General features: G+C 35.7%; 1 protein-coding gene across 1 annotated transcript in view; it reads right to left on the reverse strand.

Annotated features, from left to right (window-relative positions):
* ALDH1A1 (aldehyde dehydrogenase 1 family member A1) overlaps nt 1–8,098 on the reverse strand; it is a 32,923-nt gene extending 24,825 nt beyond the window's left edge. Inside the window, exons 1-2 of the mRNA XM_065662753.1 lie at nt 7,912–8,098; nt 648–752 (exon numbers count right to left, since the gene is read on the reverse strand). Of these exons, the coding sequence (XP_065518825.1) occupies nt 648–752; nt 7,912–8,001 (195 nt within the window). The 5' untranslated portion in view covers nt 8,002–8,098. The remainder of the gene's footprint in view (nt 1–647; nt 753–7,911) is intronic.
* Between the last annotated feature and the right edge of the window lie 19,344 nt (nt 8,099–27,442).

Genomic DNA, 27,442 nt, shown 5'->3' on the forward strand with positions numbered 1-27,442 from the left:
TAGTGGGATATGAGTCAACAATTTTTATAGCCCACTGCTTAAAATTCATCAATTCATCATGCCGTAAAGAAACCATTTTTGGTAGAATTGCTGTCTATGTGACAGTTTACTTTCAGTTTCAGGTATTTTTAGAGCCATGTTCAATACATTTTTCGCAGAGCCAAATATTTGAAGGGGCAATACTGAGAAGATCATCTTTATAGAGCCTGTGTGGGAAAATGTATTTTTTTATATTTCTTTATATTTTCATCTATAATAAAAGCCTTATTTAAATATGTAATGAACACTGTGTAAGGAAAAGCCATGAAAATATAACAAAAAACTCCAGCTAAATTATTAGATGTCACTGATAAAATATAAAAAAGCATAAATATTATTAAAAATATTAACAAAAAATATTTATTCAGAACTTTCCTTTTGTGATAAAATCTTAAAAGTAAAACAGTTTTTCAGTGTCTGTTTACAAGTAATACTAAAGCTTAGTAAAAAAGCTAAGAATTCCGTCTGCAGGAGAAGGCATATGGTATGAAGTAGGTACATCTCTGAGGCTATGCTTTACATCAACACAGGTAGTCTCTTGCCTTCTTGCTTTTAAGATGCAAAATTAAATTTAAAGCTAGGGTTAAGATCAAGAAATAAAACTTTACCTTGTCACCTTCTTCAACTTCACAGATTTTCTCTTCATTTGCAGGGTTAAAGACTTCAAATTTTTTGCCACTGACCGAATCATGCCACTCATTGTTTATAAATATCTGCAGAGGAAGAAATAGTGCAACAATAATAGTAACATATACATAGCTATTGTCTGTTACCCGTTTTAATGAATAAATTTGTATTTCGTAGCTGAGAGCTGCCTGATTTATACTTACCTGAATTAAAAATTGAATAGCTGGTTTTTATGGTATTCTGAAGAGATGAGAAATCATATACACACTTAACAAGAAACATCTTTTTAAAATTGGTTCCCTTTGGAAAGGCAAACTTCATCTCTCTATGTGATATCTTCACTTTGTTTTATATCATAAAAAGATACTGCTATAACAGTAGCCTTCTCCTCTCAAACTGAAGTCTGTGATGTACAGGGGAGGTACAGCCCTTAATATTCTACCTAAGACTACATTGGTTTCCAATGTTCATAGGGTTAGTAACGATGGACAGCATTTCTGCTATGTGCCCCAGTAGAAGTAAACCAAATTCTTGGGCTTACTACATAAAATACATGTAGTATATTGGAGAACTATTTTATTAAGCTTTGTTTTGATATCTATTTACTCCTTCCTGCCAAAAAAGAAAATCCCAACAAAAAATAGCCATTTTTTTTAAATTAAAGTCAAGACTAAAAAAATCTAAGCACTGTCACTGCTACAATTAGTATGGCTATTTTCTGTTTAAGAAGTTCCTAACCATTTGATGTTATTCATTATTTATTCAGTAATTTCTATCAATAGCCTGATTACCTCCAATTTAATGGTCAGAGCTTTCAAATCTTTTGTAAACATGACATTGGTGAAACTTTCCTGCCTCCTACTCAACTTTTAGGCATAAATGCAAACATACACCTTTTATTCTGACTATTACTTCCAATGTCTGGCTGTTATTATTTGAACTGCAATGGGTATTACATCGAATTAATATAACTTGTGTCCATTTTAATAGTTTTTCACACTTGATTCCAACTCTAAGGGTCTCTGCTATATCTCTACATTTATTTCCCTCAGCAGACACTACCACTTCTGATTTTCCATCCTTCCAAACATCATTAAAACCCTTTTACTAATCTGTTGCCTTTAAGCGGAACATCCATATACCAGAAAAATGAGGCCATCATATATGGCTTATTTAACTGTTTTATCCTGACTTTGCTTGACAGGGACTGGAAAAAGACCAACTTTAAACCCAAGAAAATCACATAAAAATTGTGTTTTCCTTAATCTTGCTATAAAATCCTGTATTTTTATTAATGTCTTTCTATTACAACCATCATAGAGTACCAAACATATAGCTAGCAACTGAGAAGCACAAAAGAACAAATAATGCACAGCAACCACAGCTTACACACAAGTTTTCCCAACAGCAGTGAAACTGATACCCACAGTTCATTTGATGTGTGTAAGGAACTGTGTCCTTATTCAAAGCTCAAACTTTATGCTGACTGAAAGCACATTGTATACTGAATTTACTCTGCATGGCAGGAACAAATACCATCAACTCTTGATTGTAACATTGCTGGTGCACTTAGAGGAGACCTAAACAAAGCAAGGTGGGCATTTTTGATTCCCATAGTGAGCTTTTACGATCCATAACCTTTTGTGGTTTAATAACCCCAGAAATTCAAACATAGTCCCCTGTGTATGGGAATAAGTAATTGACAAAGGTACTGTTACAGCTGAATATACAATTAAATGTTTGAAATCCTTATGAAGTCTACACTACATCCGAGTCATACAAGAATACTTTCTCCAGAGACAGCACAAAATTCCCACTATGTCTGCTTTATTTTTACTACTAATTTTGTTGTCTGTTTAACATGTCACTTTCCTTCTCTTTCAAGCTCTCATTTCCTGATTTCAGTTGTGCTATATACCCCTTAAAAATATGTCCAAAGAGTGCTTCAGGAGTGAGCAGTCCTCTGTGTCTCTAGGTTTTTGGTTACTGAATAAGACTGTTGATGAAATCTGTAGAAATTAGACTGATTTTCCAGCTGTTCCAGAAAAATCAATATGTTTCAAACATGTAGGGAAAATATCAGAAAGAGACAGAAAGAAATATTTAATTGGAAAAATCTGATGTATGGCGCAGATGTTGAAAAAAGAAGTCTGTGCTGCTACCATGTGTTATGTAGGCTGTTTTTTAAAGTGGGTATGATAAAGTATGAAGTCCAATGTTAAAGGTACCTGTCGTCCTCTGTCTAACCATCTCTGCAATTTCTGGGTTTGGGTCATTGCTGAATGGGGGTTACCTCCCCCAGGCTGCCCTGCCAGTGCCTGAGCCCACCTTCCTGCTACTGTTCGCCTGGTGCTTTCTCTTTTTGCTCTTTCCTAGTGCTGATGAGATCTTGATCATGCTTGGCATCAAGAGCATGGAAGGCTCTGACTGACTGTATCAGGTATTTTGAGCTCAAACTGTGCTGATTTTTAGGGTCATGGCATCTTGCCCCACCTACAGTCACTGGAGCTTAGCTGTGAGGCCAACAAGCAGAAAAAATGTGGTATTTTTTCCTCTTGATTAGGATAAAAGACCTACTGTTGCTGTTCAGAGTAACAGGAACATTTAAATAGAAAACTAGAAAATAATTTGTGGCAGGCAAATCAAAGCAAATAATGGTTGATTCAGGACAGGACAAAATCAGGACACCAAAACTGCAGGACAAATTTTCTTTGTCGCCCTGATCTGGGATTAAAAATTTACCACCACAACCATATTTATTATGAAAATATGACAGCTTTCAGTATCAAAATTACTTACACTGACTGTTGTTAATTATTGCTTAATTGTTTGGTAATAACTATTAACATTAATAAAAATGTTATCTCTAAAGATATGTGATAACATTTTTTTATTAATATATTCCTGTGTTTCAGCTTGCTTCCATATGAGTACCATGAGTAGGGTGTCACTGCTTCCTCCAGCCATCAGGACTGACCAGAAAACTCTTGATTTAACAAAAGCTGTCAGGGAAATAAATATGTAGGTCCCTGAAGATTTCAGATATATGATGAAGCTGATCATAGGAACATCCACAGAAAATTCTGACTATTGTGAAAGGGCAAAGACAGCAGTTAAATGGTTAATATGACAAAGCCATCTTTAGTAACTAGCTTCATTGCCAAGAAGAGAGACAAAGTAAAAGGTAAATATTAACATAACACTGCTATGGTGTTACAGTATGCCAAATTCATATCTGCCTGAGAAAGGAATTATAGCAAAACATACCATTTTTGGAAGATTTTAAAGTATTTGTTTAAATACTGCATTTATTGCACCAGCCAATGTCACCCATAATATTAGTTTAGAATATCTTTCTTATTAATGTTTCTAATACCATTCCCATCCAAAACATAACCTTATTATATTAAATATATACACATCTTTGTATCAAGACTATATAAATCAAACTATCCAGATGTCTTTCATAAGTTAGATCACAGTCTTATATATGCAGGTATGAAAGACAGGAAAGATATGGAAAAAGTTGAAAGTCTCCATGTAAACTGTGTTACATACATTGCAGGCAGCTGCGCTCATAGATGTGCATTCAGCCATGCCCATTTAATGCTGTGGAGCATGTACAGTATTTTGTCTGTCAGTCAGAACTCCACTGGAAACTTAACATTTTCTTCTGCTTGTTTGTCATACAGAAATGCAAAAGACCCCTTTTGAGTGATCAATACTGTGAAAAGTCTGTAGGGGCTTTCAAGCCTCTGTTTCTGTAGCAATGCCTTAAAAGTGTGTTTAAAGAAGAAAATACTTAATTTCTGATGTTGCATGAACCCATATTCAGCACCTGTCAATAAAATTGCCAGAGAATTTTTACTTAATTCACTATTATTGTTATAAACTGTAATCCATGCTACAGAGATGTAGTCAAGGAAAGCAATAGAACTGTCCAAAATGTGGACTATCCCACATCCAGCTGCAAAAAGCAGCTTTATGAATACAGAAATGTTTAAGCTATATTCTCTTTAGATATCATACACTCTTCTAAACTTGTGGTACAAGAAAATGTGTAACTTCTTCCCACCACAAATCTGCCCCATGATAGTCTATAACTCTTTCTATGATAAAGTTTTTCTTGACAATGCTCTCCAAATGAGCCCTGCTGCCTGCTTCACAGAGTCAAAAGCCATTACCAAATTTTAACGGCTGCTTGGTTGCTCAGCTGACTGCTAACAAGCTTTCTAGTGCAAACAGTGAACAAGGGAATGACCCAACCAATGTTTTCTTAGAGGCCAGGAACAGTGAAGAGACACCAGGGCTGGAGCTAGGCTCCTGCATGCTGGAAGCAATTCAACATCACTCAGGTGAAGTGGTTGTTGGCACCTATTCACACCTGCTCTTACAGATCATGACAGTCATTCAGGTATTCTTGAGTTTGATAATGGCAGTAATTCTTACAGTTAGATCTAAACCTAAAGGAGATTTGTAGCCCAAGAGGAGGCTCGTTTCATGTGCTATAAGTTCTGATTTACTCATCCAAAATATGTCATGAAGTCTCACTGTGTATTTTAGGCAATACAGTTAAAATACGTGAAATTATTTAAGGAACTACTAATGACTGACATTTTAAGCTTTAAACAGGTATATCAATATAGAATACCTGCTATGAAATATCTTTTTTTCCTAGGTTTTTACTTAAGAAAAGTTGATACTTAGCTAATATTTCATGTAACTTCCTCCTTCCTCCCCCCCAATTTTTGTTTGTGAAGCTAGTGATTGCATCATATGCGATACTCAGCTACAATATTTCTTCACTCAAAGTGTGAACCTTTCCACATTTTCTGATATTCCACGTGCAACTTGGTGAAAGAATGTGCTGCTGTTTTCTCCTCCTCATATAATTTGACAAGCCTAATGATTAACTGATCTGAGTTTCTCTGATTAAAGGAGCACCATAGGGCTTAGTGCATGTAAAAGCATTATGATAGAAATCATTTGCCAAACAATCATTGTCTAATTCCTCAGTGTTGACTAAGTAAAATATTTACTAGTACATTTTTAGCCAGCTGCCAACACTCATTCAGTTCAATTCAGTGCATCAGAATATCTTTAAAGGAGATTCAGAGATGAAACTACTTTAAGATCACTTTGTTGTTCAACATCCAAGCCATTTTATCTGTTTAAAATGCATTTAATTTAATTATTGAAACTCAAATTACCTGAAGAGTGCTTAGTTTTGTGCTATATGTGAAAGGAATAATCTAAAACATACATACAGATATGGAAATCTATAGATCCATGGAGATGTGGAAATACTTTGTTAAATGATGTCTGTAAAGGCCCAGAATGACACTCCCCCTCATGGAAAATAAAATATCAAGAGTGTTGAGTAAAGGGGAATGCCTTTGGAAAATCTCCTGTAGATCTTTCTTCAGATTAGTGTATACTGGCTGTTGTTATGTAGTGGTAGAAAAAATGAAAACTGAGTTTCCGAAACTGACATCTGCTGATGTCCAACGTGGTTCAGACAGAAAGGTTAATACATCAGCAGTAATTACATCTTCCTTCATCTTGATCCCTTCAACGTAAGCAGCCAAAACAATCCCACACCCCACATTCTAACTTGTATGAGACAAGAGAGGAACAGGATGGGTAAGAAGTTGAGAGTGGAAAGGCTATGAAATTGTGAGATGACTGCTCAAAGTGGGTGTGTTGGATTTGATCACTTGCAAGTAGACCCTTCTGCAAAAAAGTGCATTGCATTTCTACACAGTTACACATTGTATGCAATTTTTAAGAAAACTGTATTTATAAAAAATTGTATCTATTGTGAAGACAAAAGGAACATGCACTTGCTATGTGACACTATCAATTGCATACTATAGATTTTTCAGCTGGCAGTCTTGTGGCTGATTGTCATATTAATGTAATAGGCTTTTGCTAACTACATGTTTTAGAAGGATAGAAATGTTTGCAGGAATTTATGTCTTCATGTTTAGTTACATCAGAATTCTGATGTGGCACTTTGTTCATATGAGTTGCTTTCCTTTGGAAAAATATGAAAGTCAAATAGCGCTGTAGTTTTTGGAACGTCACTGTGACCTAGGTATGACTCAGGTACTAAGGAATATTCTCTGAATTAAGCTATTTTTTTATTATTTATTTAAAAGACAGGAAGAGCAGTAGAGACCTATCACATGGCAGAACTACATAGCTTCCCTAGCCTGTTAAATATTTACAAAGTAAGATCCTGTGTGATTTATTCATGAAAGACATGCTTTGAAATCTGGTTAGGTTTTTCCCATGAAAAAAGTAGGACAGAATGGAATTCTAAAGGACTAATCTAGATTATCCCTGAACACCTTGCCTTTGGGAAAGAAAATAAGCAGTGATTCTAGTAAACAAAATTTATTTCCATTGCAATGTTAATGAGAAAAACAAATGAACAGTAACTGAGGAGTCACAAAAGAGAAGAGTTCCAGTCTGATCAATTGTTCTACCTAAAACATTCAGAGGGCAGAGTTTCAGCATTTTCTGCCAACAGTTTGATTGAAGTTCTTGCAGATATCTGCATACTGTGATATAAACCAGGCAAAATGCCTTTTCAAGCTAGGAACACAAGTCTGGATTCAGACCTTCTTTATCTGTGTATTTCTAACTGCGTATGGGAAGAATTTGCTATTATAAAAACTTCATGGTAATACTGAATAATTAGTGATGGTAGACTTTATCTGTTTTATTGATAGCTACTTGTTTAAGCTGAAAACCAGATTCAGTATCTCTAGAAAAAAAAGTGTGAGTGGAATGCATTTTATTTTAGTTTCATTTTCACACATCCCTTTCTACATAAGCTTATTTGGTATAATGATTTAGATCTGATTGTAAAACAATGCCACACACTAACATTTTAATTTGTTCTCACTGTCAGAAAAGTAAGAAAATAATAGAAACTTTTCCTTCTTTGATCCCTTTATACTTTCTAGGAAACTTTTCACTGCAGAAAGTTTGTTTCAGGAGAAAAACAACACACACCCCAAGTGAAATATGAAATGATTCTATTACACTTGAATGCTTTCTGAAATGTTAGGTTAAAAAGATCATTGCTAACATGCATAATATCAGAAGCAGGTTAAAATAAACATTTTAAGCACTGATTTACCACTGCTTCCATGGTTCATATAAGGTTGAAATGCGCACATCCTACTGTCTGAGCCGAATGCATAAGAAAAATTAAGAAACATAAACACTACTAACCTTGGTGTACTTAATTTTCAGATCTTTGATTGGCTCTGGCAGTGCTGGCAAAACTGGAGCATGGTTGCTGTCTGAACCTTGCTTCTTCATATTTTCAGTTGAGGAGTCTGAGGACGTTCCTGAAACACAGGTGAAATAAGGTATGAGGGAAGTGAAGTGATTTTTGTCCCGACTGAGCTCCTAGCTTTATTTGTGCTTTTTTATATGTATCCAGCTATGGCATATTTGCATGCAAGAATATGATTGGATGAAAGGACTCATTGCAAAGAGAAAGTGACACTACTTATTTTAAGACCAAAAGCAACAGCACTTTCCCCGAGATGAGACCTTGATGAAGCAAACGTTGCTAAAACAATCTGCTTAGCCAGACACTACAGATTCTTACTGGGGAGCACAGTTTAAGGCCTCCTCATCTTACCTGTAAAATTGTTTTCTCTCAGCAGGCAAGTCCCCAGATTTTAAGTGAAGTTCTTCATGTACTTCAAGGCAGCTCTGAAGGTAAAGACAGGCTTCTTAGCTCTGGAAACAAACTAAGCCTTTCTCATTGCAGAGTTGGCAAGAATAATTCCCAGAGCTGGAAAGCATTCACTAAAAAAACAAGCCAACTTAGGTTACACTTTCACACTTTAATATGTGCAGAGTACTTTATAATTCCTGTAATTAATACTTGCTTCATAGATAGCAAGATAAGGGATGACTATGGTGACACAAAATCCTTAATGTTTTTCAAGAAATGTGAAGGTAGGAAGAAATTGTAAAATCTGAGTCTGTTGTCTTTCAAAACAAATTATTTAGAAGATAGGACTTTTCTATCCAGGGTGGAACCTGGTCACACATGCCCAGTTCTAACCATTAAATGAGAAATATGTCTCTGGTGTTGACAAATCACTTATAAGGGACAAGAAACTACTTTTTTTCACTAAGTCCTACCTTTTCTTATGAAAGGTATCACAGAACAAACTGGGACTGAATTAGCTTTTTTTTTTTTTTATATGCCAAGCTTCTGATACATGCATAATGGATTTGTGCCATAGAAATACAGAAATGCGCTTATTGCTTTCATTGAGACTACACAGATCTTTTAAAAACTCACTGTTTTCAATTAATTCATGTATCAGGCATCATCTAAACTATCGGGCAATGGAGGCTGTGTTGCTTTTAACTCATGATGATATAGGACATATCACAAGATTAATTTTACAATGCATGTTACATGTAACATACTGTTCGAATTAAAAAGCATGTTTTAATTATAATTGATTTTTGTGTGTGTGTGTGAGTTTAGACGTATGGTTGGAGCAACAATTTCTGGCCTTTAGAGTAGTCAAAGTAATTTCTGGATAAGACAGAATTCTATTCTCATGATAGTTGTCTCTCAGTGAAATGTAAGGAGCCATGTGGACATGAACAAGTTTCAGTCATTCAATCTGTCATATGAATGAAGAAGGGCACCCCTTCCTATTACTGTAACACCACGATACCCAAAATTACCAGCTCAGTTGCTTCCTTTAGGATGCATCCTTCAGTGGTTAGGCCTCAGCTGTCTGGTTCAAAATATAACAGTGTCAAATGGTATATTTGAAAGTTTTGTGAACAGCACTTTCACACTTTAGCATTTTGTTACGTTTGCCTGCCTCAGATAATGTCTTTGAGTTTCATGAAAAAAGGCAATGCCTAAATACAGTTTGTTCACTTTTATTTGGAGTATAGCTTTTCACATAGCAATTGTCATTTTCATTTTTTCTTCCCTTTTTTTTAATTTACATGTAATTTTCTGATTTAGACACTGAAGTCTACTCTAATAATCCTCCTGCCACTCATTTCTCCATTAACTCACAAAGAGTTTACCTCTAGTTAATACACCTGTTAATTGCTCAGATTTGTTTAACTCTAAACAGAATTTAGCTGGAGCTGAAAGATAGAGATCAGTGGAATTGTCTGGTTTCAAGCAAAACAAAACCTCTTTCTCCCAAGCAGGAGTGTTCTAAATACATGCTCATATTTAGGAACCATTGCATTCCAGATTCTGCTTTTCACTTTTTTTTTTTTTTTTTTTAATTATTAAGCTAGAAGGGAATTATGACTATTTCTTCAGAAAATAATGGCATTTACCCTGTTCCTATGACTATCCTGACAGCCTGAAATCTGCTTAGATGAGGTACTATCCTAGACGAAATGTTTAAACTTTTCCAAACATGTTGGTAATCATTGTTTTATATTCCAAACTCATTTATTTAACACACACTTTACCTTTTTATTTTCCTTGCTGTTTCCTTCTTTCACTCTTGGAGTGCATGAATCACCTTCACTACCACACTTTCCTGTGAGTCCTTTCTTTCCTCTTTAAACCCTGTGTATTGTTAAAAGGTCTCATTTCTTAAAAAGATTACTAGCTATCTTGAGCAATCGGCTCATCCAATCTGCTTGTCAGGCCTTGTCTGCTGAGACTTGCTCCAACAATTACCATTCCTGTCAATAACTCCTTTAACTTCTCTGTGTTCTCATATCTATGAATGCCTGGCTCCCCTCCCTTTTTCTAGGAAATTCTAACTATTGCTTAGGCTAGCTGTTTGTGACCATCCCAATTGTTTCTTATCCAGTAGCTTTCCTATTCACTTTCAGCCTAGGATTCATTTAGTCTAGCCTAGAAATTCTTTCCTTTTCCTTATGTCCCATGTTCCCATTTATTACTGTTTCTCGCTATTTTCTCTCTGTTACTTTTTTCCCCATCCTGCATCACTAATGTTACACATTTAACCTAAATAAAGATGCATTCCAGTCTTGTTAATATTTTCTTGGAAAATTTTAGATGTTATCTAGTTTTTTCCTTTCTTCAGGTCGATGATTTGATTGCTACTTGTTTTCTTTTCACTGCTAAAGAATGAATCTTAGCTTCTTGTTCTCTCACCTTGGAGAACTACATGATATATTATGTGACTATATGATAGTGTTCTTCACATTTTAATGCATAACATTTTTCCTACTTTAAGCCTACTGAATTCCCTATTAAATACAAGATCAAAAAGGAAAAAAATGAAATGTTTTTCACTATGCAAGTTATAATTAAGCTGTGGGATGCCTTGCTGCATGACATTGGTGGCACTAAAACACAAGATTGAGGGCTGAATGAACTTTGTCATTGTGGCAGTAAGTTGAATGAAAGTTTTGTGCTACAAGAAGCTGTAAATCATTCTTTCAAGTGTTTCTTCACAAAGATTGATTTAAAAAAAAAAAAAAAGCTAACCAAATACAGCATTCCAGAGCACATGTAACCTTTCTCCTTAGATGTGATCATGCAGTGGATTATTGCCAATGCTGTCAATATTTGCTTTCTGATTGGTTCATTGTAGTCTAGGTCTATATCGTTATGATTCATTTCAGCCCCATATTCATTACATGAGATGCAATTTAATAGCCAGCTGCCCAAAGACGAAAGCAGAGCTTTTAATTGGGCTAGCTGGCAATCCACCTAATGAAACCAGCATGTCACAAGAACCAGCCAGAGATAACCTGTGACTGGATTGTCTTTCCTAAATGCAGTACTAGCATAATTGGAAATGCTTGTTTTTTCTTAGCTGCCCTGAGATGTCAGTTCGGGAGACTCCTATAAATCCTATGTCACCTTACCAGGGTCGGATCAGTGGTTTCAAAACACTTGATGGCTCTTGATGATTATGTCAAAGAAAACAACATGACCAGAAGAGTTATGATTCTACTTGTTACTTTTATGTTGGTGTATGCTGTGTTAATGCAGTCTGAAAGCCAAATAGCTGTTACAGAAATTCTCCTTCCTGCATTTAATAGAGAAATATTTACTTTATGTCACAGAAGAAGATTATTCTGATAGCATAGACTTATGTCTTATACAGAAATTACTTTGACTTTTCTAAAGGCTAGAAACAGTTGGGTTGCTTTGGTTTGTTTTTTTTTTTTTCTTTGAATGGCTGCCAAACTATGTTCCCAGTTCCCACAGTCTGTGTGTCTCCATTCTCCAGAAATAAGGGACAGGTGACTTACTCGTTGTACAACACTGAGATTACAATCACAGTAGTAAGAAATTCTGGTCCACAGGTTCCTACAGGAAGCAGGCCTTGTCTTCAAAAAACATATTTAATCATTAAAGATATCTAACTATTATCTTGTACTAGACATGCTCAAAGCTATTCAGATCTGATAAGACTGCATATATTTAGCTTGGACCATCTCAAATGTAGGACAGTTCAAGTATTGTATTACAGGTAAACAGAGAGTAAGATGTTCTCTGCTTTTGTTTGTTGTCATTTACAACTTTGGGAATGTATAAATTATGTATCTTTGGTACTTGGTGATCTATCAAAATCACTCCTTGAACTCCGTAACAATTAAGCCTTCTAGAAATGCCATAACCACTTAAGTAACTTTGAAAAATTTTAAATTGCTCTTAATTAGAAACACTTCAGGTGCATAATCTTCCATGGTGATTGAGAATGCTGTTATCCAAATTTCTCTGGAACAAGAGATGAACAGAATAAGCTGCTTTGCTCCACAGTTTGGTAGCTGGGTTGTATCATCTCTGTTGAATTTAGACAGAGTTTTTAATGATGAAGTACATGTTTACACTTTATAAAAAGTTATAATAAAAAAATCACTTGAAAAATCTTGATTGAGACGTCACTGCTACTGAAAATCCTGATTATCTGAACCACTTCCTTCAAACACAGTTGTACAAAGAGTTAATTATTCAGTCATTCTTACAGATCCCCTACTAGTACTGACAGAAACAGGCATTAAGTTAAAAGTGGAAGATGTAAGTGTTAAAAGCACCAGAATTATAAAATTTCTGTGAGGTGTAAACTTGTGGAGTGAAGCAGCTGACATGCGTAACCCTTTATTTGAGTCTGAAATTTGAACTCAGTAAAAAATCTTTCCCTTTTCCTACATGGCTAATAACAATGTATAAAGAAATGTCCCAGAAGAATTTTCTTCAAAATACTTCCACAAACAAGTCTGAACATACATTGTTATACTAGCTACTGTTTAGCTGATTCATGCAAGAACCTTTGCACCAGTAATAGCCAGGTTTAACTTTTGTTGATTCACTCTAATAAGGGCAGAGCAGAGCAGGAAGCAGAAAAATTTGTGTTACTAATCTTGGTATCAAAAGATATTGAATAACTTCTTGATATCGGTGTTTGGTATGACTGTGGATGCTGCCATGATGCTTATTATCTGCTGAATCTGTAATGACGCTTTTGTCCCAAGACACTTTCTGCAGGGAGGGAAAAATAACTGTTTCCCCTGTTCCTACATAGAAGCCTGTGCAACCAAAGCAGGATCTTTCATTTACACACTGCTCTACTTGCTAGTGGAGCAAGATAATTTCTTCTGCTTTCGTACGAAGATCAGGCACTCCCTGATCAACTGTAGGCTGAACACACAACTTTGCAGAAATATTTCATCTTAATTTCGCCTTCTTACCAGAAATCTTTTCACAACAGAGAACAGAGTATGACAACAGAACTAGAGAGAGCAGAGGACTCGGAAAGGAAGCTTGGGGCTCAGAATGGTAAGACCAAACTCCCTACTCATTGTTGCATGGACAGCAGTGTAAAACACAAAAGGTGTACCAAGGTTAATTTGTAAACTCTGCAAAGCAAGTTTGGTGAAGAAAACCTGTCAAAATCCACCTTTAGAAAACCAGCCATACTTCCATTCACTGACTTTGATGTGGTGAGACAACATGGTTATGTCATGATCAGCCCAATGGAATAGGGCTGATTTGTATCACACCCATACAACTATCTATGACTGAGGAATTCGCCACAGATAGTGGTTAGAAACAGGGTATTTTAAAGTACAGATCCTCTCACCCCAAAGGAGGTATCTAAAACGGCTCAGTATCCTAGTAAATTGAACAGTACTCATATGTGTATAAGTATTGTTCGTGGCTATAGAGGAAATCTACTCACCTGCCTCTGATACAAATACCGTACTAGAGATAGGTACCGCCAGCTGAGATGACCTCATTTTGTTTTTTAATTCCACCACAGAAAGAGGGTTTCCTATCTATCATTTGTGAACTCTTATATTGCTCTGGATTGTAAATAAAGTTTAATAATATCCTTCTGTGGAGAGCAGTGCCTCAGAAGATAAACACGAAGAGTCTTAGTTCTGTGAAAGATTGACTGGAAGCCCAGGAATATTTATTTAAAATCTGTCTCAGTTTATCTGAAGCAAAATGCTTTATTAGAAACATGTACACCAGTTTAAAATTGCACTTCTGCAAAGTATTTGACGCAGTCCAGGACAGCATCGTTGTCTCTAATTGGAGAGGAATGGATTTAATAGACGGACCACATGGTGGACAAGGAATTGGCTAGATAGTCACACTGAAAGTGTTGTGGTCAAATGCTTTATGCCCAAGTGGAGACCAGGGATGAGTGGAATTCCTCAGGGATTGGTATTGGGACCAGCATTATTCAACATTTTTGTCAGCGATATGAACAGCGGGATTGAGTGTGCCCTCAGCAAGTTTGCCAATGACACCAAGCTGTGTGGTGTAATTGACACGCTGGAGGGAAGGGATGCCATCCAAAGGGACCTTGCCAGGTTTGAGAGGCAGGTCAATGACAACCTCATGAAGCTGAACAAGGCCAAGTGCAAAGTCCTAGCCTGGGTTAGGGAGATCCAAAGCACAAATCCAGGCTGGACAGAGAATGGATTGAGAGCAGCCCTGAGGGGAAGGACTTGAGGGTGCTGGTTGAAAAGAAGCTCAACATGAGCCAGCAGCGTGCACTTGCAGCCCAGAAAGCCAGCCATATGTTGGGCTGCATCAAAAGGACTGTGACCAGCAGGTCAAGGGAGGTGATTTTCTGTTACTCTCCTCTCATAAGATCCCATATGCTGTACTGCATCCAGCTCTGGGGCCCCCAGGAAAAGAGAGATGTGGACCTGCTTGAGTGGGTCCTGAAGAGGGTCATGAAGATAATCAGGGGGATGGAGCACCTTTCCTGTGAAGCCAGGCTGAGAGAGTTGGAGTTGTTCAGCCTGGAGAGAAGAAGGATCTAAGACCTTGTAGCAGCCTTCTAGTCACTAAAGGGGGCCTACAAGAAATCTGGAGAGGGACTTTATACAAGGTCGTGTAGTGACAGGACAATGTGTAATGGCTTTAAACTGAAAAAGGGTAGTTTTAGATAGATATAAGGAAGAAATTCTTTATTGTAAGTGTGGTGAGGCACTAGAAGAGGTTGCCCAGAGAAGCTGTAGCTGCCCCATCCTTGGAAATATAAGGCCAGGTTGGATGAGGCTTTGAGCAATCTGATCTAGTAGGAGATGTTCCTGTCCAAGACAGGGGATTGGAACTAGATGATCTTAAGGTCCTTTCCAACCCAAACCTTTCTATGATTCTCCAGTTCTATGATAATTCTATGATAACAGAGATATTTTTAGAAAACTCATTGCTCTTTCTGCTACATGGACATCTGCTCTTTGTGGTCTATATTTTCTGTAGCATTGCTTTATATACTGTGTACTGATTGTGGGGACAGATGTTTTCTTTTTGTAAATAGGGCAATTTGCATATAAAATAATGACAAAAACACAATCATTAAAATAACATCAAAGAAAAAATAACGGAAATCTTAAAAGAACTATATATATTGTGGGAAAATGAGAGAGAGAGAGCAGTGTTTAAAGAATTATCAACACAATTTTTCAAAACAGCTATAGAACCTATTACAGCCACAGGAAGCAATTTTCTGTGCAATACAAATTAAAAAACTGAACAGTAGTTATTTCAGCATTGCAGCAGTTACAAGAATATTTTGTAACATGTGATATATTCCTTTTCCTTAAATTGAAATGACTTGGTTTTCTTTCCTTTTGAATTCATCATAAAAAAAATCAGACAAAATTAAAAGGGATGATAGTTATTGTGCAGAAGGCAATAAAAAAATAACCCAATAAAAAGAACTCATTATAGTCTGATGCATCAAAATCTTTCCTGTATTTCTGGAGAAGAATGAAATTCACACAAAACTTGGATAAACCATACTAAATAATGTAACTGTGACTTGTAAAGGCCTGTATCTGCATTGTATTTCACTTTTACCAATAGAATTTTTTCTATTCTATTGATTCCTCTCTATTATTCAATCATGACATTAAGTATTTGCAAAATTAAGGCAATTGAAACAGTCTATTCATAAATTAGCAACTGATAAAAGTAAGTTTTTCACTCAGTCTAAGCTAGTTTTCATATCAACAGGATATTATTTAATTAAAACATTAATAATGGTCTATTGCTTTTTTAAAAGTTAATGGACATTTATATTTCTTTTGCAATACTGCTTTCAGAAAATTGGAAAGAATATCTGGGCTGCAAAAATGAGAACTGGTAAATGAACAGTATTATCACAACATCTTAGTTAATAAATGAGTACAGTTTTGTTATCTATAGCTTCAGTCAGCAGCATAGAATAACTTTTGTATTTAGAATATCTTTTTGTAATACTGTTATTCTTGTCTCTGTTCTCTAATTCAGAAGTGTAACATTAAGACTCATTTTGCATGAGTCAGAACAACAAATCTGTTCCTGTTTTTCCTGTTAAAAATTAAACTAAAATTTTTTTAAACACTTTTTTCAATACACAGGTCAAATGAGAGCTAGTAATAAGTAACAAAATAGTTTGAAGTTTCCTCTAATAATTGTTATGAATAAGGAGGTAGATTTTATGCCACAGGTCATAGATAAAAGCTCTTATCAGTGAACATGATGAATAATTTGACGCAAATCAATAGAGTTCATGCAAGCGCAAAACTAGTCAGGGTTAGATCAGAATCAGACCTAACACTAGTTATTAACCTACATTGTTAGCAACAATTACTGCCAAATAATTTTCAGCATTTCCTTCACGAACTTTTGCTTCAAAGCCAAGATTTAGACAGCCTTGATTGATTTTACATAATTACTATATGTGCTTTATACGCCTGTGTGTAGTGACCGTATTCTTCGGTTATGAAAGCCTCACGTGTGAAAATAATACTCTTTCTACTTTTAAAGTTTCAAAGAGTATCCAAAAAAGTTATTGTACAGCTATAAAGAAAATAAAAAGTCAGAAGTATATTTAATCTACCTTGTTTTGATATATAAAAATAGTTTTCTGAATGTATATTTCTTAATTTCCTTATATCAGTCTTTATTATTCTTAATGTTAGTATTTGACATTAATAAGCATAACTACTGTGTTTTTGAAAGATTTATTTTTATAGTTTTCAGTGAAGGATTTATTAGGCCTTGAGATCTGCACTGTGAAAATAAGGAAAAATCTTCTAACTTGGGAGCCATTGTGCCTTTTCCATACATCATGGTAGTAAACTGCTGGAACATGATTTGAAATTTGCTAGAAGAACTCACAACCATACCTACTGAAGTTATAATTATACTGATGTAAAACTAATATGAAATCAATAAGAGTTCATTTGTGTCATTCTGCACCACCCCTTCCCCAACTTGCTTTTACCATGATTATTCCCAGAAAGTTCCTACAGAGTTGGCTAAAACCACCCATACAGGTAAGGAATCTTGGGGTAAAAAAAACCCTCAACTTTATAATATCTGAAGTGGAATGAGAAATACTAAAATAAGAAAAAAACAAAAACTGACTCAGCACAGTGATTCACCACACAACATTTTCAAGTCAACTGTTATGCTTTTTTCCCTGCATTGTAATGCCAGTGGAGAATTTTGATGGATTTCCAGCTCCTTTATTTCCCAACTCTTTAGTTTAACTTAAACAAACAAACAACCAACATGAAGCAAGACCCCTCTTTGTTTGCAAATTTCAGGGAAGTTTCTGTGGATTCTGTCAGAGACTGGTATTTCTAATGAGAAGTGGACTTTAACCAGATTGTAGATCTATGCATACATGTGCTCTGGGGCTCTAGGACTCAGAATTAAATCCCAATGTAGAATAAAACTTTTTCAGAAAGTTATGAAGGGTCTCTGTTTTCCTGTTGGTACAATCTACTTGCCTTTTAAGGTAATTAGTAAGATGACATTTTCTCCTGTCCTCTGGCTTATATCTTAGTTTCAAATTTAGATAGTGAGTTGGCCACATTAGTTTGCCATTTGTAATCCCCATTTTTGTCTACTTTGTAATGGTTATAATCCAATTCTCATTTGTTTGTTGATAGACAATCAAATACATACTAGTGTATGTATGCTACTCATTAGCACCACTGGTAAGTGAGAATTAACAGCTGAAACACTCAACTACGATTTTCAAAATGATGATGGGATCAGTCTAGCTTCCACTGCATGTAGTCAAGAGCTTTCCCATTACCTTGGAAAGAAGTGGTTTCAAGTCCTGTGTACCATTGAATTAAACAATTGCATTTAAAAAGCAATATGTGGTGTGACAAATTCAAAGTATATTAGTAATTTCTGTAAGATTCCTCAAATTTAGGATTTAAAAAGATAACATCTTAGTACAAGAAATCAGATAAATAACATGTACTCTGGCAACTAATTTCCTGCTTTGTTAAAGAGACATGTTATCAAGCAGATTTACAAATGTAAACTCAGTAACAATAAATCTGGAAGGAGCCATGCTTACAGCATATAGTGTGTGATATTATTCACTTTTCATCAAAAATTAGAAGTATTTTTATTGATGTGCTACATCTGTGTGCATTTGTACATGTATGTAGATTATAGTGGGTACTGATAAAACTGGATCCACTTTTGGGGACTGTTTCAAGAAATATGCTTCATGTCCCTTCTAGGAAGAAAACTAGAAAAAAAGCCACCAAAAAATCCCCTTTCTCTATGGAGCAAGACTGTTTGACCTGGGAACAGTGTAGTCCAATTAAAATGTATCAGTACTTAACTAATTTATAGGAATTCTGAGAAAAGATGGCTGCAAATATTTTTAGGTTGTTAACATAAATTCTTAGAAAATGGGAACAACAATTTGAAACAACTTTTCTTCCTCCTTTTTTTTTTTTTGTGTTTGTGTATTTATGTCAGAGAAATATGGAGAATGTTCTGTTTCTCCTTCCATAAATGCATTAAACAATGAAAAGTATGCTTCAGTCTCAACTTCATTTTGTTTGATTTCACTTAACTTTAGGCTAATACTTCAAAGCTTACTCTGGTCATCAGTGGAACCACTCCACTGGAAATCTATATAATTAAGAATGCAAATAAAAACCTTTTTTTACACCATTTGCGTGTAACATCATCTGACTGCTGCTGCCAAAGTGTCCTAAGAGAAGAAACAAATTCAGATTTTTAAAACAAGCCTTTGAGGAGTTTAATACCTTTTTAAAGTTTTAAAATAAAATGAGGTCTATTTTCATTTATTAGCGTCATTTATTATCTTCACTTATTAGCTAGAAAAGTAATTTAAGAAACACCTTGGTTCTGTCACTTCATGTAATTAGGGATACAAGAGCTGAGAACATCAGGGCTTATTATTGCCAGGAAAAATCAGTACATGTTTATAACATTCTACTGCATTTTTCAACATCCTTGTTTATCAAATACGTATACTCTGACGTACTGCTTTGGTAATGAGAATGTTAAATTCTATACACAATAATTATGCTTATACTAAGTAGTCAAATATTTCTATGAATTACACATTACCTGGATAATAACCCAAAGTTGTATTCTGTGATGGTGATAATAGTAAACTAAAATTTACCTGGAGATCAGCAGGGTGTGGAGAAAGCAAAGATGAGTCAAAGACAGGAGACAGTGGTCGAAGTTAGAGTTAGTATCTATTCCTTATAACTTTTTCCCTGAAAAACAAGTTACATATGGCTTAAGTTATAAATTCTGTTTGAAAAATAAAAATATTGCTACTCTTTCTTGTTTAGTTAGCTTGCCAAACTTCACTGACACAGACGCTTTGCAGGATGTGGGAGACAGTAATTAATCTTCCACAACCAACATAAATTCACAGTTGTTTTGCTCAGGATAGGCTTTGCATAAAACTATTCCTTTCCTAACTTTGCCAGGAAAGATTTACAATTTCAAAACTAAGTAAAATTCTGACATTATCTAGAGGTTTCACCCTGAATTTTGTATTAATTCAGCATAGGTAAATATAAAACCTTCTACAAAACCAGAAGGTAAAAAATGAGACAGATTGAAGGGAGAAGCAAAGGATAAAAAAGAGACTGTCAAACTATGTATGAGCTAAAACTCATAACACTAATGAAGGTAAAGGAAAGGTTTATGACATAAAGAATTAGTTACAGTGGACTAAAATATGAATTGGAATCAAAAAGCATTGTCTATATAAAACTATTTAAGCAAGATGAGAAAGCATAAACAAAATCCCCAGGAAAGGAGCTCAATAGGTAATTTTGGTTACTTAGCTTACACTCTGAGTATTTTCCCATTATAGATTGACAATGGCTGAATCCTTTAAACATTTTGGTGAGAGCACAAGCAGGCAATTCACATTCTCTTTCAGTGTATAAGTGTCCATACCTCTGTGATGTGTCTTTTGAAGAGAAATATTTGGAAAGACGCTGGAAAATTTGTTAGTTGCTTGGAGCTGGATTTTGAACTGCTTCAAACGAATTTTTAAACCCAGTTTTCTTCCATTTTGCTCTAATCAGTTAATCACTGTAGTTGGGGCCACACAGGAGCCCTAGGTCTTCTGTCTAACATTGAAACTTCACACTTTCTCTTTCATGGCTCTTTAATAACTCTGCTCTTCCTGTGTCTTGTTTTAAATCTACTACAAGTGTAAGTGGTAGATCTGGCAGCTAAAATATGCTGTGCACTGGAGTATGTTCCATTTTGTTCTTGTCTCACGGGCAGCTGATTCAACTGCAGTATCAGGATGGAATTACTGTCTGTGAATCATTATGCTTTGTGGCCTTTTTTTCACAAGACTTCTCTTTTTCAGTCTTTCATCAGTACTAGATCTTTCAGCCTCCAGTTTGCCAACAATATCCATGTGGCTGATTTCTTGTCAGAAAATTAAATAGAAAATACTAATTAAAAAGAAAGTTGTAATAATTGTGTCATACCTATGCAATATCTGTTTAATACCTTCCCAGAATTTTAAGTTCTTAGAAAGAGAAACTTATCTTGGTTGTGATGTGCCCTGCATTGCCAAGGACACTTAATTAATAGTGAAAGAGTATACAGCCATATTTCTGTGAAAAGCAGAGAAAAATCTACTCAGGATCATTCTTGGAAAAACTGTAGAATATCTGTACTCTCAAGAGAAATTACATGAGATTCAAGTGCTGTAATTTACAATGAAGAGGAAGAGCAATTGTAAGATAAGAGAAGGTTCATCTATCTAGAAGACTTGTGCAAGTTCATATTAAGCCAAAGAATTATTCAGATGTCAGTTTGCAAATAATTTAATTGATATATTTAGTACTTACAGTTCAGAAACTTTCTGTTTGGAGAACCTTATTTTCAGTTTACTAACACAATTAAGAATATTTAATTATAAACAGTGTTTGGATTGAAGGATAATCAATGTAAGAACCTCTGAAAGACAAAGTGAGCAAGTTGTTTTGACTATAGGCTCATGATTTATATTCCAATTTTTTTCTCCTTGGGACAGCAGGGAAAACAAACTCTTTCAGAAGAACATTTTGTTCGATTGGACCATAGTGTCTTGTCTGGGTTAGTGTAGCTCCAGCTGTGCAAATAATGCATTTAAATGCATGTCAACAACAAATCTACTAATTTTTGTGGTGGGTTTTGTTTTGCTTTTTGTTTTTTAATGTGTGTAGAGGAGTAGCTGTTTGGCCGTGCTACCTCTCTGGAAACTGCAAAAAGGAAACCTTAGGTAATGAAGTTTTGATAAGGCCTTTCATGTCCATTCCCTTTTTGTGCTATCCAGTCCCCAATTTTGTCATGAACTGAAGTGTAGAGTTAGTAAAGTAATATACATTAATAATGTATTGTTAAGGCTATGTACTTTTGTACAAGATTTTGTTGTTCAGTTTCAAAAAAGACCACAAAAAAATTTTCTTAAAATAAGTCATGGCAATTCATTTTGGAAAAGTTTTTAGAATTCCAAACACATGAGAATGTCATAACTTCACAATTGTCTCCAAATCAAAATTCTCAGATTTCTTTTCATTTTCCACCAAACATGAACACAAAATAAGAAAATCTGCTTGCTTTGATCTAAAAGGATAGCACTTCTTAGTGCTTCAAACTCTCTTTACAGGTTTTGGAGTAATTATTAGTGCTAATAGAAGTTAGAAACCAAGTCAGATTAAATTCATCTACTCAAGTTCAGGCTTGAGCTATATGCTAACAATCAAGAAAAAATACTAACCTGAGTACACACATGTTGTCAAATAGGTTTGTGCATGTAGCTGGACAACCAATATAGAAAATTCAGCATAAATATTCATGATAAAAAATGCCTTGCCTGATGGTGAGCACTTGCAGAAACAGAGACTCTATGTAATGCCATGCAGTGGATTAAAAACAAAGCGTCTGTGAAAAGATTTGTCAGCATTCAAACAAGGGAAAGATACTTTGGGTGGGTCACTCCATTGCAGTAAGAATCTGTTTGCTTTTCATCCTAAGAATTTCAGGTGTCTCTCTCCATGATTAAAATACAAAACCACTGAAATATTTCTGGGTAAAAGATTAATATTTTTTTCTTATAGATTTTTATAGTATGTTTAGATGTATTTATTAGCAATCTTGCATATGACCAATGCATTTTAAAGTATTTCTTAGTCTGAGTTCTAGTTCTGAGATGAATTTTAGCACTGTATCAAATTAAAAAGTGTCATTGTTTCAAGTGTCAGAGTACCAAGTTTATCTATTTTTTTATTTTTCTCAATCTATCTATGTGTCTCTCAAGAATAAGGAAAAATCAACTGCAAAAACCAGTTGATAACACACGATAAACTGTCATTACACCAAAATGTTTTGCACCAGATTTTAGTAACACAGTTGTTAATCCTCTTGAAGCAGTGTTTCTTAAAAGATAATTCCTAAACTATTGACCTTATGCTTTTGTAATATTTCAGGTTAGATAACCACATGTGTGAGCAGCTACATGCCCCTAACACCCCTAGGATACAGCCACCACTGCAGTAACTATGCATTTTAAAAGTTACTTTGCTGTTGGTTCTGTAACTGTTCATTATCTGTTCTTGCATTCTGCAGCTTTGACAAAGTCTTGTACTCAGTATAGCTGAAACTCAGCTTGCTGTGGAAACTCTGTCCAGACTAAATTTCATAAATACCAGTGAATCAAAACCACTCAGACTGCGGATTCCTCTTTGCGTTACATGGCAATATTCCAGTCATTTTACTCAGTTTGTGACAAATACTTGCCCTAGTTTATTAGTAGTTTATTAGCTACTAAAGTAATTCTTCTCAGGCCACTGCACTATCTTTCTCCTGCTCTTGCCATGCCAGTATCTATGTTGATGGAGGACAGGGGTTTTGTGTGCATTGCGCTGAAAAGTGTGCTGTTACAGGCAGTGAGAATTTTCAGGGCTTGCATACCAGTCTGGCATGGGGAAAATAAGGAATGACAGAAACTATTGTTCTACTCTGCTGCATGTAGGGGAATAAATATGTTTACTCTTGTAAATCACCAGTATTTTTTCTACATGCGCAATTATTTTGTGCCTTTCTAAAGGTATGCACTTTCTAGAGATTTGTTGGATAGACATTATATTTAGTTACTTTTACTGTTTTACTCTAATATTTCACTTTCTGATTAAACAATGGTTTCATGTGTGAGTTCATATCTGTTTTATGGCTTACGGAAGATGCTTCAGCATCTATGTAGAAATAGAACTGATATAAACCCAGATGTCAGAACTGTGTAGAATTATTATTATCTACTGTATAGATTTATAGTGTTCTGGGTTTTTATTAAATCATATATTTATGCCTTTTTCTTATGCAATCCTTCCATTCTGGTCTATAATGCTTATAGAAAGAAAATGACTGTGTAAACTAAAAAGTCTTTATTGTCAGTACTGAAACAGAGGTGTACTATGGGTTCTTTTAATTCCATGGAAAAAGAAAGTATTTTTTCACTTGTGGTATAAAATGCACCAGCACCCATCACTGCATTTTTGTATGATGATATAAAGAAAAGATCAAACAGTGGATCATTATAAGGGCCAAATCTATCTCTTATCACTGAATCTAATGCAGTTTGCACATAATTGTACAAAAATCAATATATTAACCATAAACTGTAAAATATCCCCATACTTGGTGCAACATCTCCTTATTTGGTCTTATGTTTATTCTGTCTAGGTAGAAATTCCCTTACATACCCCAAAAGAAGCTGTCAAAAATGTCTTTTTTTAGGGGATATTATCTTCTTCAGTGCTTTAACATTCTTGCAAGTTCTGATAATCATGCTTGTACTTTATCTTTTCTTAGACATTTCTTTTCTGCCCCATTAGTCTAATGTTTTCTTTGTCATGATGTTTTTGGCAGAAAGGAGATTAATTTTTCTAACATATGTAATGACATTTTAATTGCAGTACTTCTAATGCCTCTCTTCCCTTTTTTTCAAGCAGATTTTTCATTCTGTTTGTTGGATATCAGATTTCAAAAAAAAAAAAAATTGGAATTGTTTTCATTTCAAAGCATATTTACATTACCATTGCTAATTAATGGATAAATTATTAGCACTAATTACTGCCACACATCTTCATATGCATGCAGGCACAAACATGCAAAACTAGCAATTTAATGTAACTATTGCTGTGACTTTGGCTGTTCATAGTCCATGAATCTTACACAGTTCTTTCTGAAGGCCTAAACTTTATTTATGTATTTACATGTATATATAAACATACAAGAACACACAGACAGGCATATATATTTGCATTGCACAGTTATACCTGTCTTTTCTGAGCATGCATTTAATCCATAGAGTACCATATGTAGTCATTCAAAAACGCAAGGCCTTACCTGTACAATCAGGACTTGATTTCTTAGATCTGTTATATTTCACTTCCACAGCACACTCTGCCCTAAGGTCTGTAATCAGCACTACAGTGAGAATGCCAGGCATGACCTCTCTATATATTCACAATTCAGCAATAACAAGTAAATACTTAGATTCTAACTTCAGTTCCATATTTATCATGTGATAATTCTCATAGAAAGAGATCCTTCAAGCAAACACTTAATCTGCATTGAATTGGGAGTGATCTTGATGATACACTTGGGAAAAAAAAGGAGCTTATTGTACAACACAGCAGATGAAAATACCCACAGCCATTGCACGTACCACTCATTCTGTTAACCATGTAATATACATTGTCATTTTGACGTGTAGACTATTTCTCTTCCACTATCACCTCGATGTCAATCCAATTCACTCATTCTTGCCAATGAGGAAATAAAAAAAAAAAAAAGCAAACATGGGAGGATTATTATCCTAGATCTGCATTTGCAGAACATTTTAAAGCCAGTTATGTTAACCATTGAGAAGATATTAGTCTAGATAAGAGAATCCCCACTGGTTTTCTGTCTCCCTTTTAGACAATGAAATCACATAGTTGTGTCTGTGCCTCTCTGTTTTGGATTGTTCTATCTTAACACACAACAGATTGAGGGCTGCCTACTATTCCTAATTAACTCAAGTTAAACTAATGAGAGAGAAAGAGCTGAGGGAGTGCCAAAAAGAGAAAAGAGATCATGAGTTGGAAGAGATTGAATTACAACTTAAAGGGGATGGAGAAAGGAAAAAAAAAAAAAAGGAAAGAGGAAGGGAGTGGAGGTGCAGACACAGTTAGGCTGCAAAGTAAGGGAAAAGAAGGGTGTGAGAACAGATTTGTCTTTCATTTCCAAGAAAAGGCAAAGATGCCTTATGAAAACACCAAAGAAATACAACCAGTCCAACACTCTGCTGAAGTTAGATTCTTGCTTCTTGTTAGGAAACGCTTCAGCACCCTCTGAAGAACAGCTCAGATTCCAAAATTCAGATATTGCTCTGCCATCAGCAGCTTTCTCTGGCATGTACCCACAATTTATTGATTAATTTTTGCCAAGAAAATACCATATAAACTATTCCTGGAAGAACGACTCTGTACTTTCTAAACTTCACAAAAAATCCCAGGGAAGTGACAAGTTTTTTTGTACCATACCAAGCAAATTAAATGTAGTTTTCCTTATGCTAGCAGTTAGAAATAGGCACACATGCACAAAGAGGAAGGTAGAGTTGAATAATCATGGTGTAAAATAATGTGTTATTTTCTCAGTTAGGAATAGAATAACTTCTAGATTCTATGTTTGTCCATAAGAAGTTTTCACTCTTTTACTATTCTCATTTTTTTTGTCTGTAGACATCGTTACATAGAACATAGTGCAACACATTTTTTGATAGACTTTCTTTGGAAGATTTCTCATGTAAAAACATGAAGCTGAATCTGTAGTGCTCTTAAATACATTCAGTGCTATCCTGATTCTGCTCTCACACTGCAGTTACCAGTAGGATAGTTGCTGGATTTGGTAGGACAACTTATAGCAAAATGGCAGTGACCAACTTTAATGTAGAGCAAGTATGAAATAAGAGTTGAGTTTCAAGGGTGAGCATACTGTGCATAATGTCATGTTCAGAAGGGTATGTTTTCGCCCCAGCCCCAGGAGAAGACTCTGGTCAACAATCTTACATTTCCGTGCCTGTAGTCTCCTGTTTCCACGTGAAGAGGTGGGGTTGGGAGCCTGGTGGATCACAGCAATGTGTTTGCTGTGGTTTCAACTGAGGCTGTAGGGCTCGCCACAAGTGAGACTTAAGCTCGTCAAACCATGTCACCACTCCACATTCAGGATGGATAGGAGTAAAGAGGGGTGGTATAAGCTAGGGAAACATAGGAGAAGTGGATGTAGAAGTGGAGAGCTGGTGATGACAGATAGAAGGGCAGGCTGGGTGGAATCACTGGGAGTCAGGTTGAAAGAAAATGGTGTCAGACCAAAGCAGAGCAAGGGGGAGAATGAGTCAAACCTTCATGCTAGGGAAATGAAAGAAATGTTGACAAAGCAACAAGTGAATAGGTGGGAGAGACAGAAAATAGCAGGGCTGGATGAGGAGGAATTTCTGTAGGCAGCATGTGGTGGAGGGAGGGAGAGAAAGGAGTGCATTGGGAGAGGCAAAGGCTGGGAGTATAGCCTGGCCTCTAACACCCTCAAGCCAAAACCAGAAGCTTTTGTTGGACTCCGTGCCTACATGTGCCTGCACATAGATATATATGCATGCATGCATGTACTTTCTTGCTTATCTCCCATGGCCAGGGTTGGGGTTAATAAAAGCCCTGGCTGGTTTAACAAAAGCCAACGGGATGTGACAGGTAAGCAGGAAGAAAATAGCTGGCTTACTTTGGCTGGCTGTAGTTACTTGCGTCTAACAAGGACAGCTCGTCGCCAGGCTCTGTGCAGATGAAATGAAGCGATGGGCTGAAGCAGGGCAAAGGAGGCGCCGTGTCCTGACAGGCCGAGGTGTGACCTGAAGAATCCTAACCACCCTGGACATCTTCAGGACAGCAAGGGGAGGGATGATGGGAAGGC

The sequence above is a fragment of the Lathamus discolor genome, chromosome Z, assembly GCF_037157495.1.
Source record: "Lathamus discolor isolate bLatDis1 chromosome Z, bLatDis1.hap1, whole genome shotgun sequence".
Lineage (NCBI taxonomy): Eukaryota > Metazoa > Chordata > Aves > Psittaciformes > Psittacidae > Lathamus > Lathamus discolor.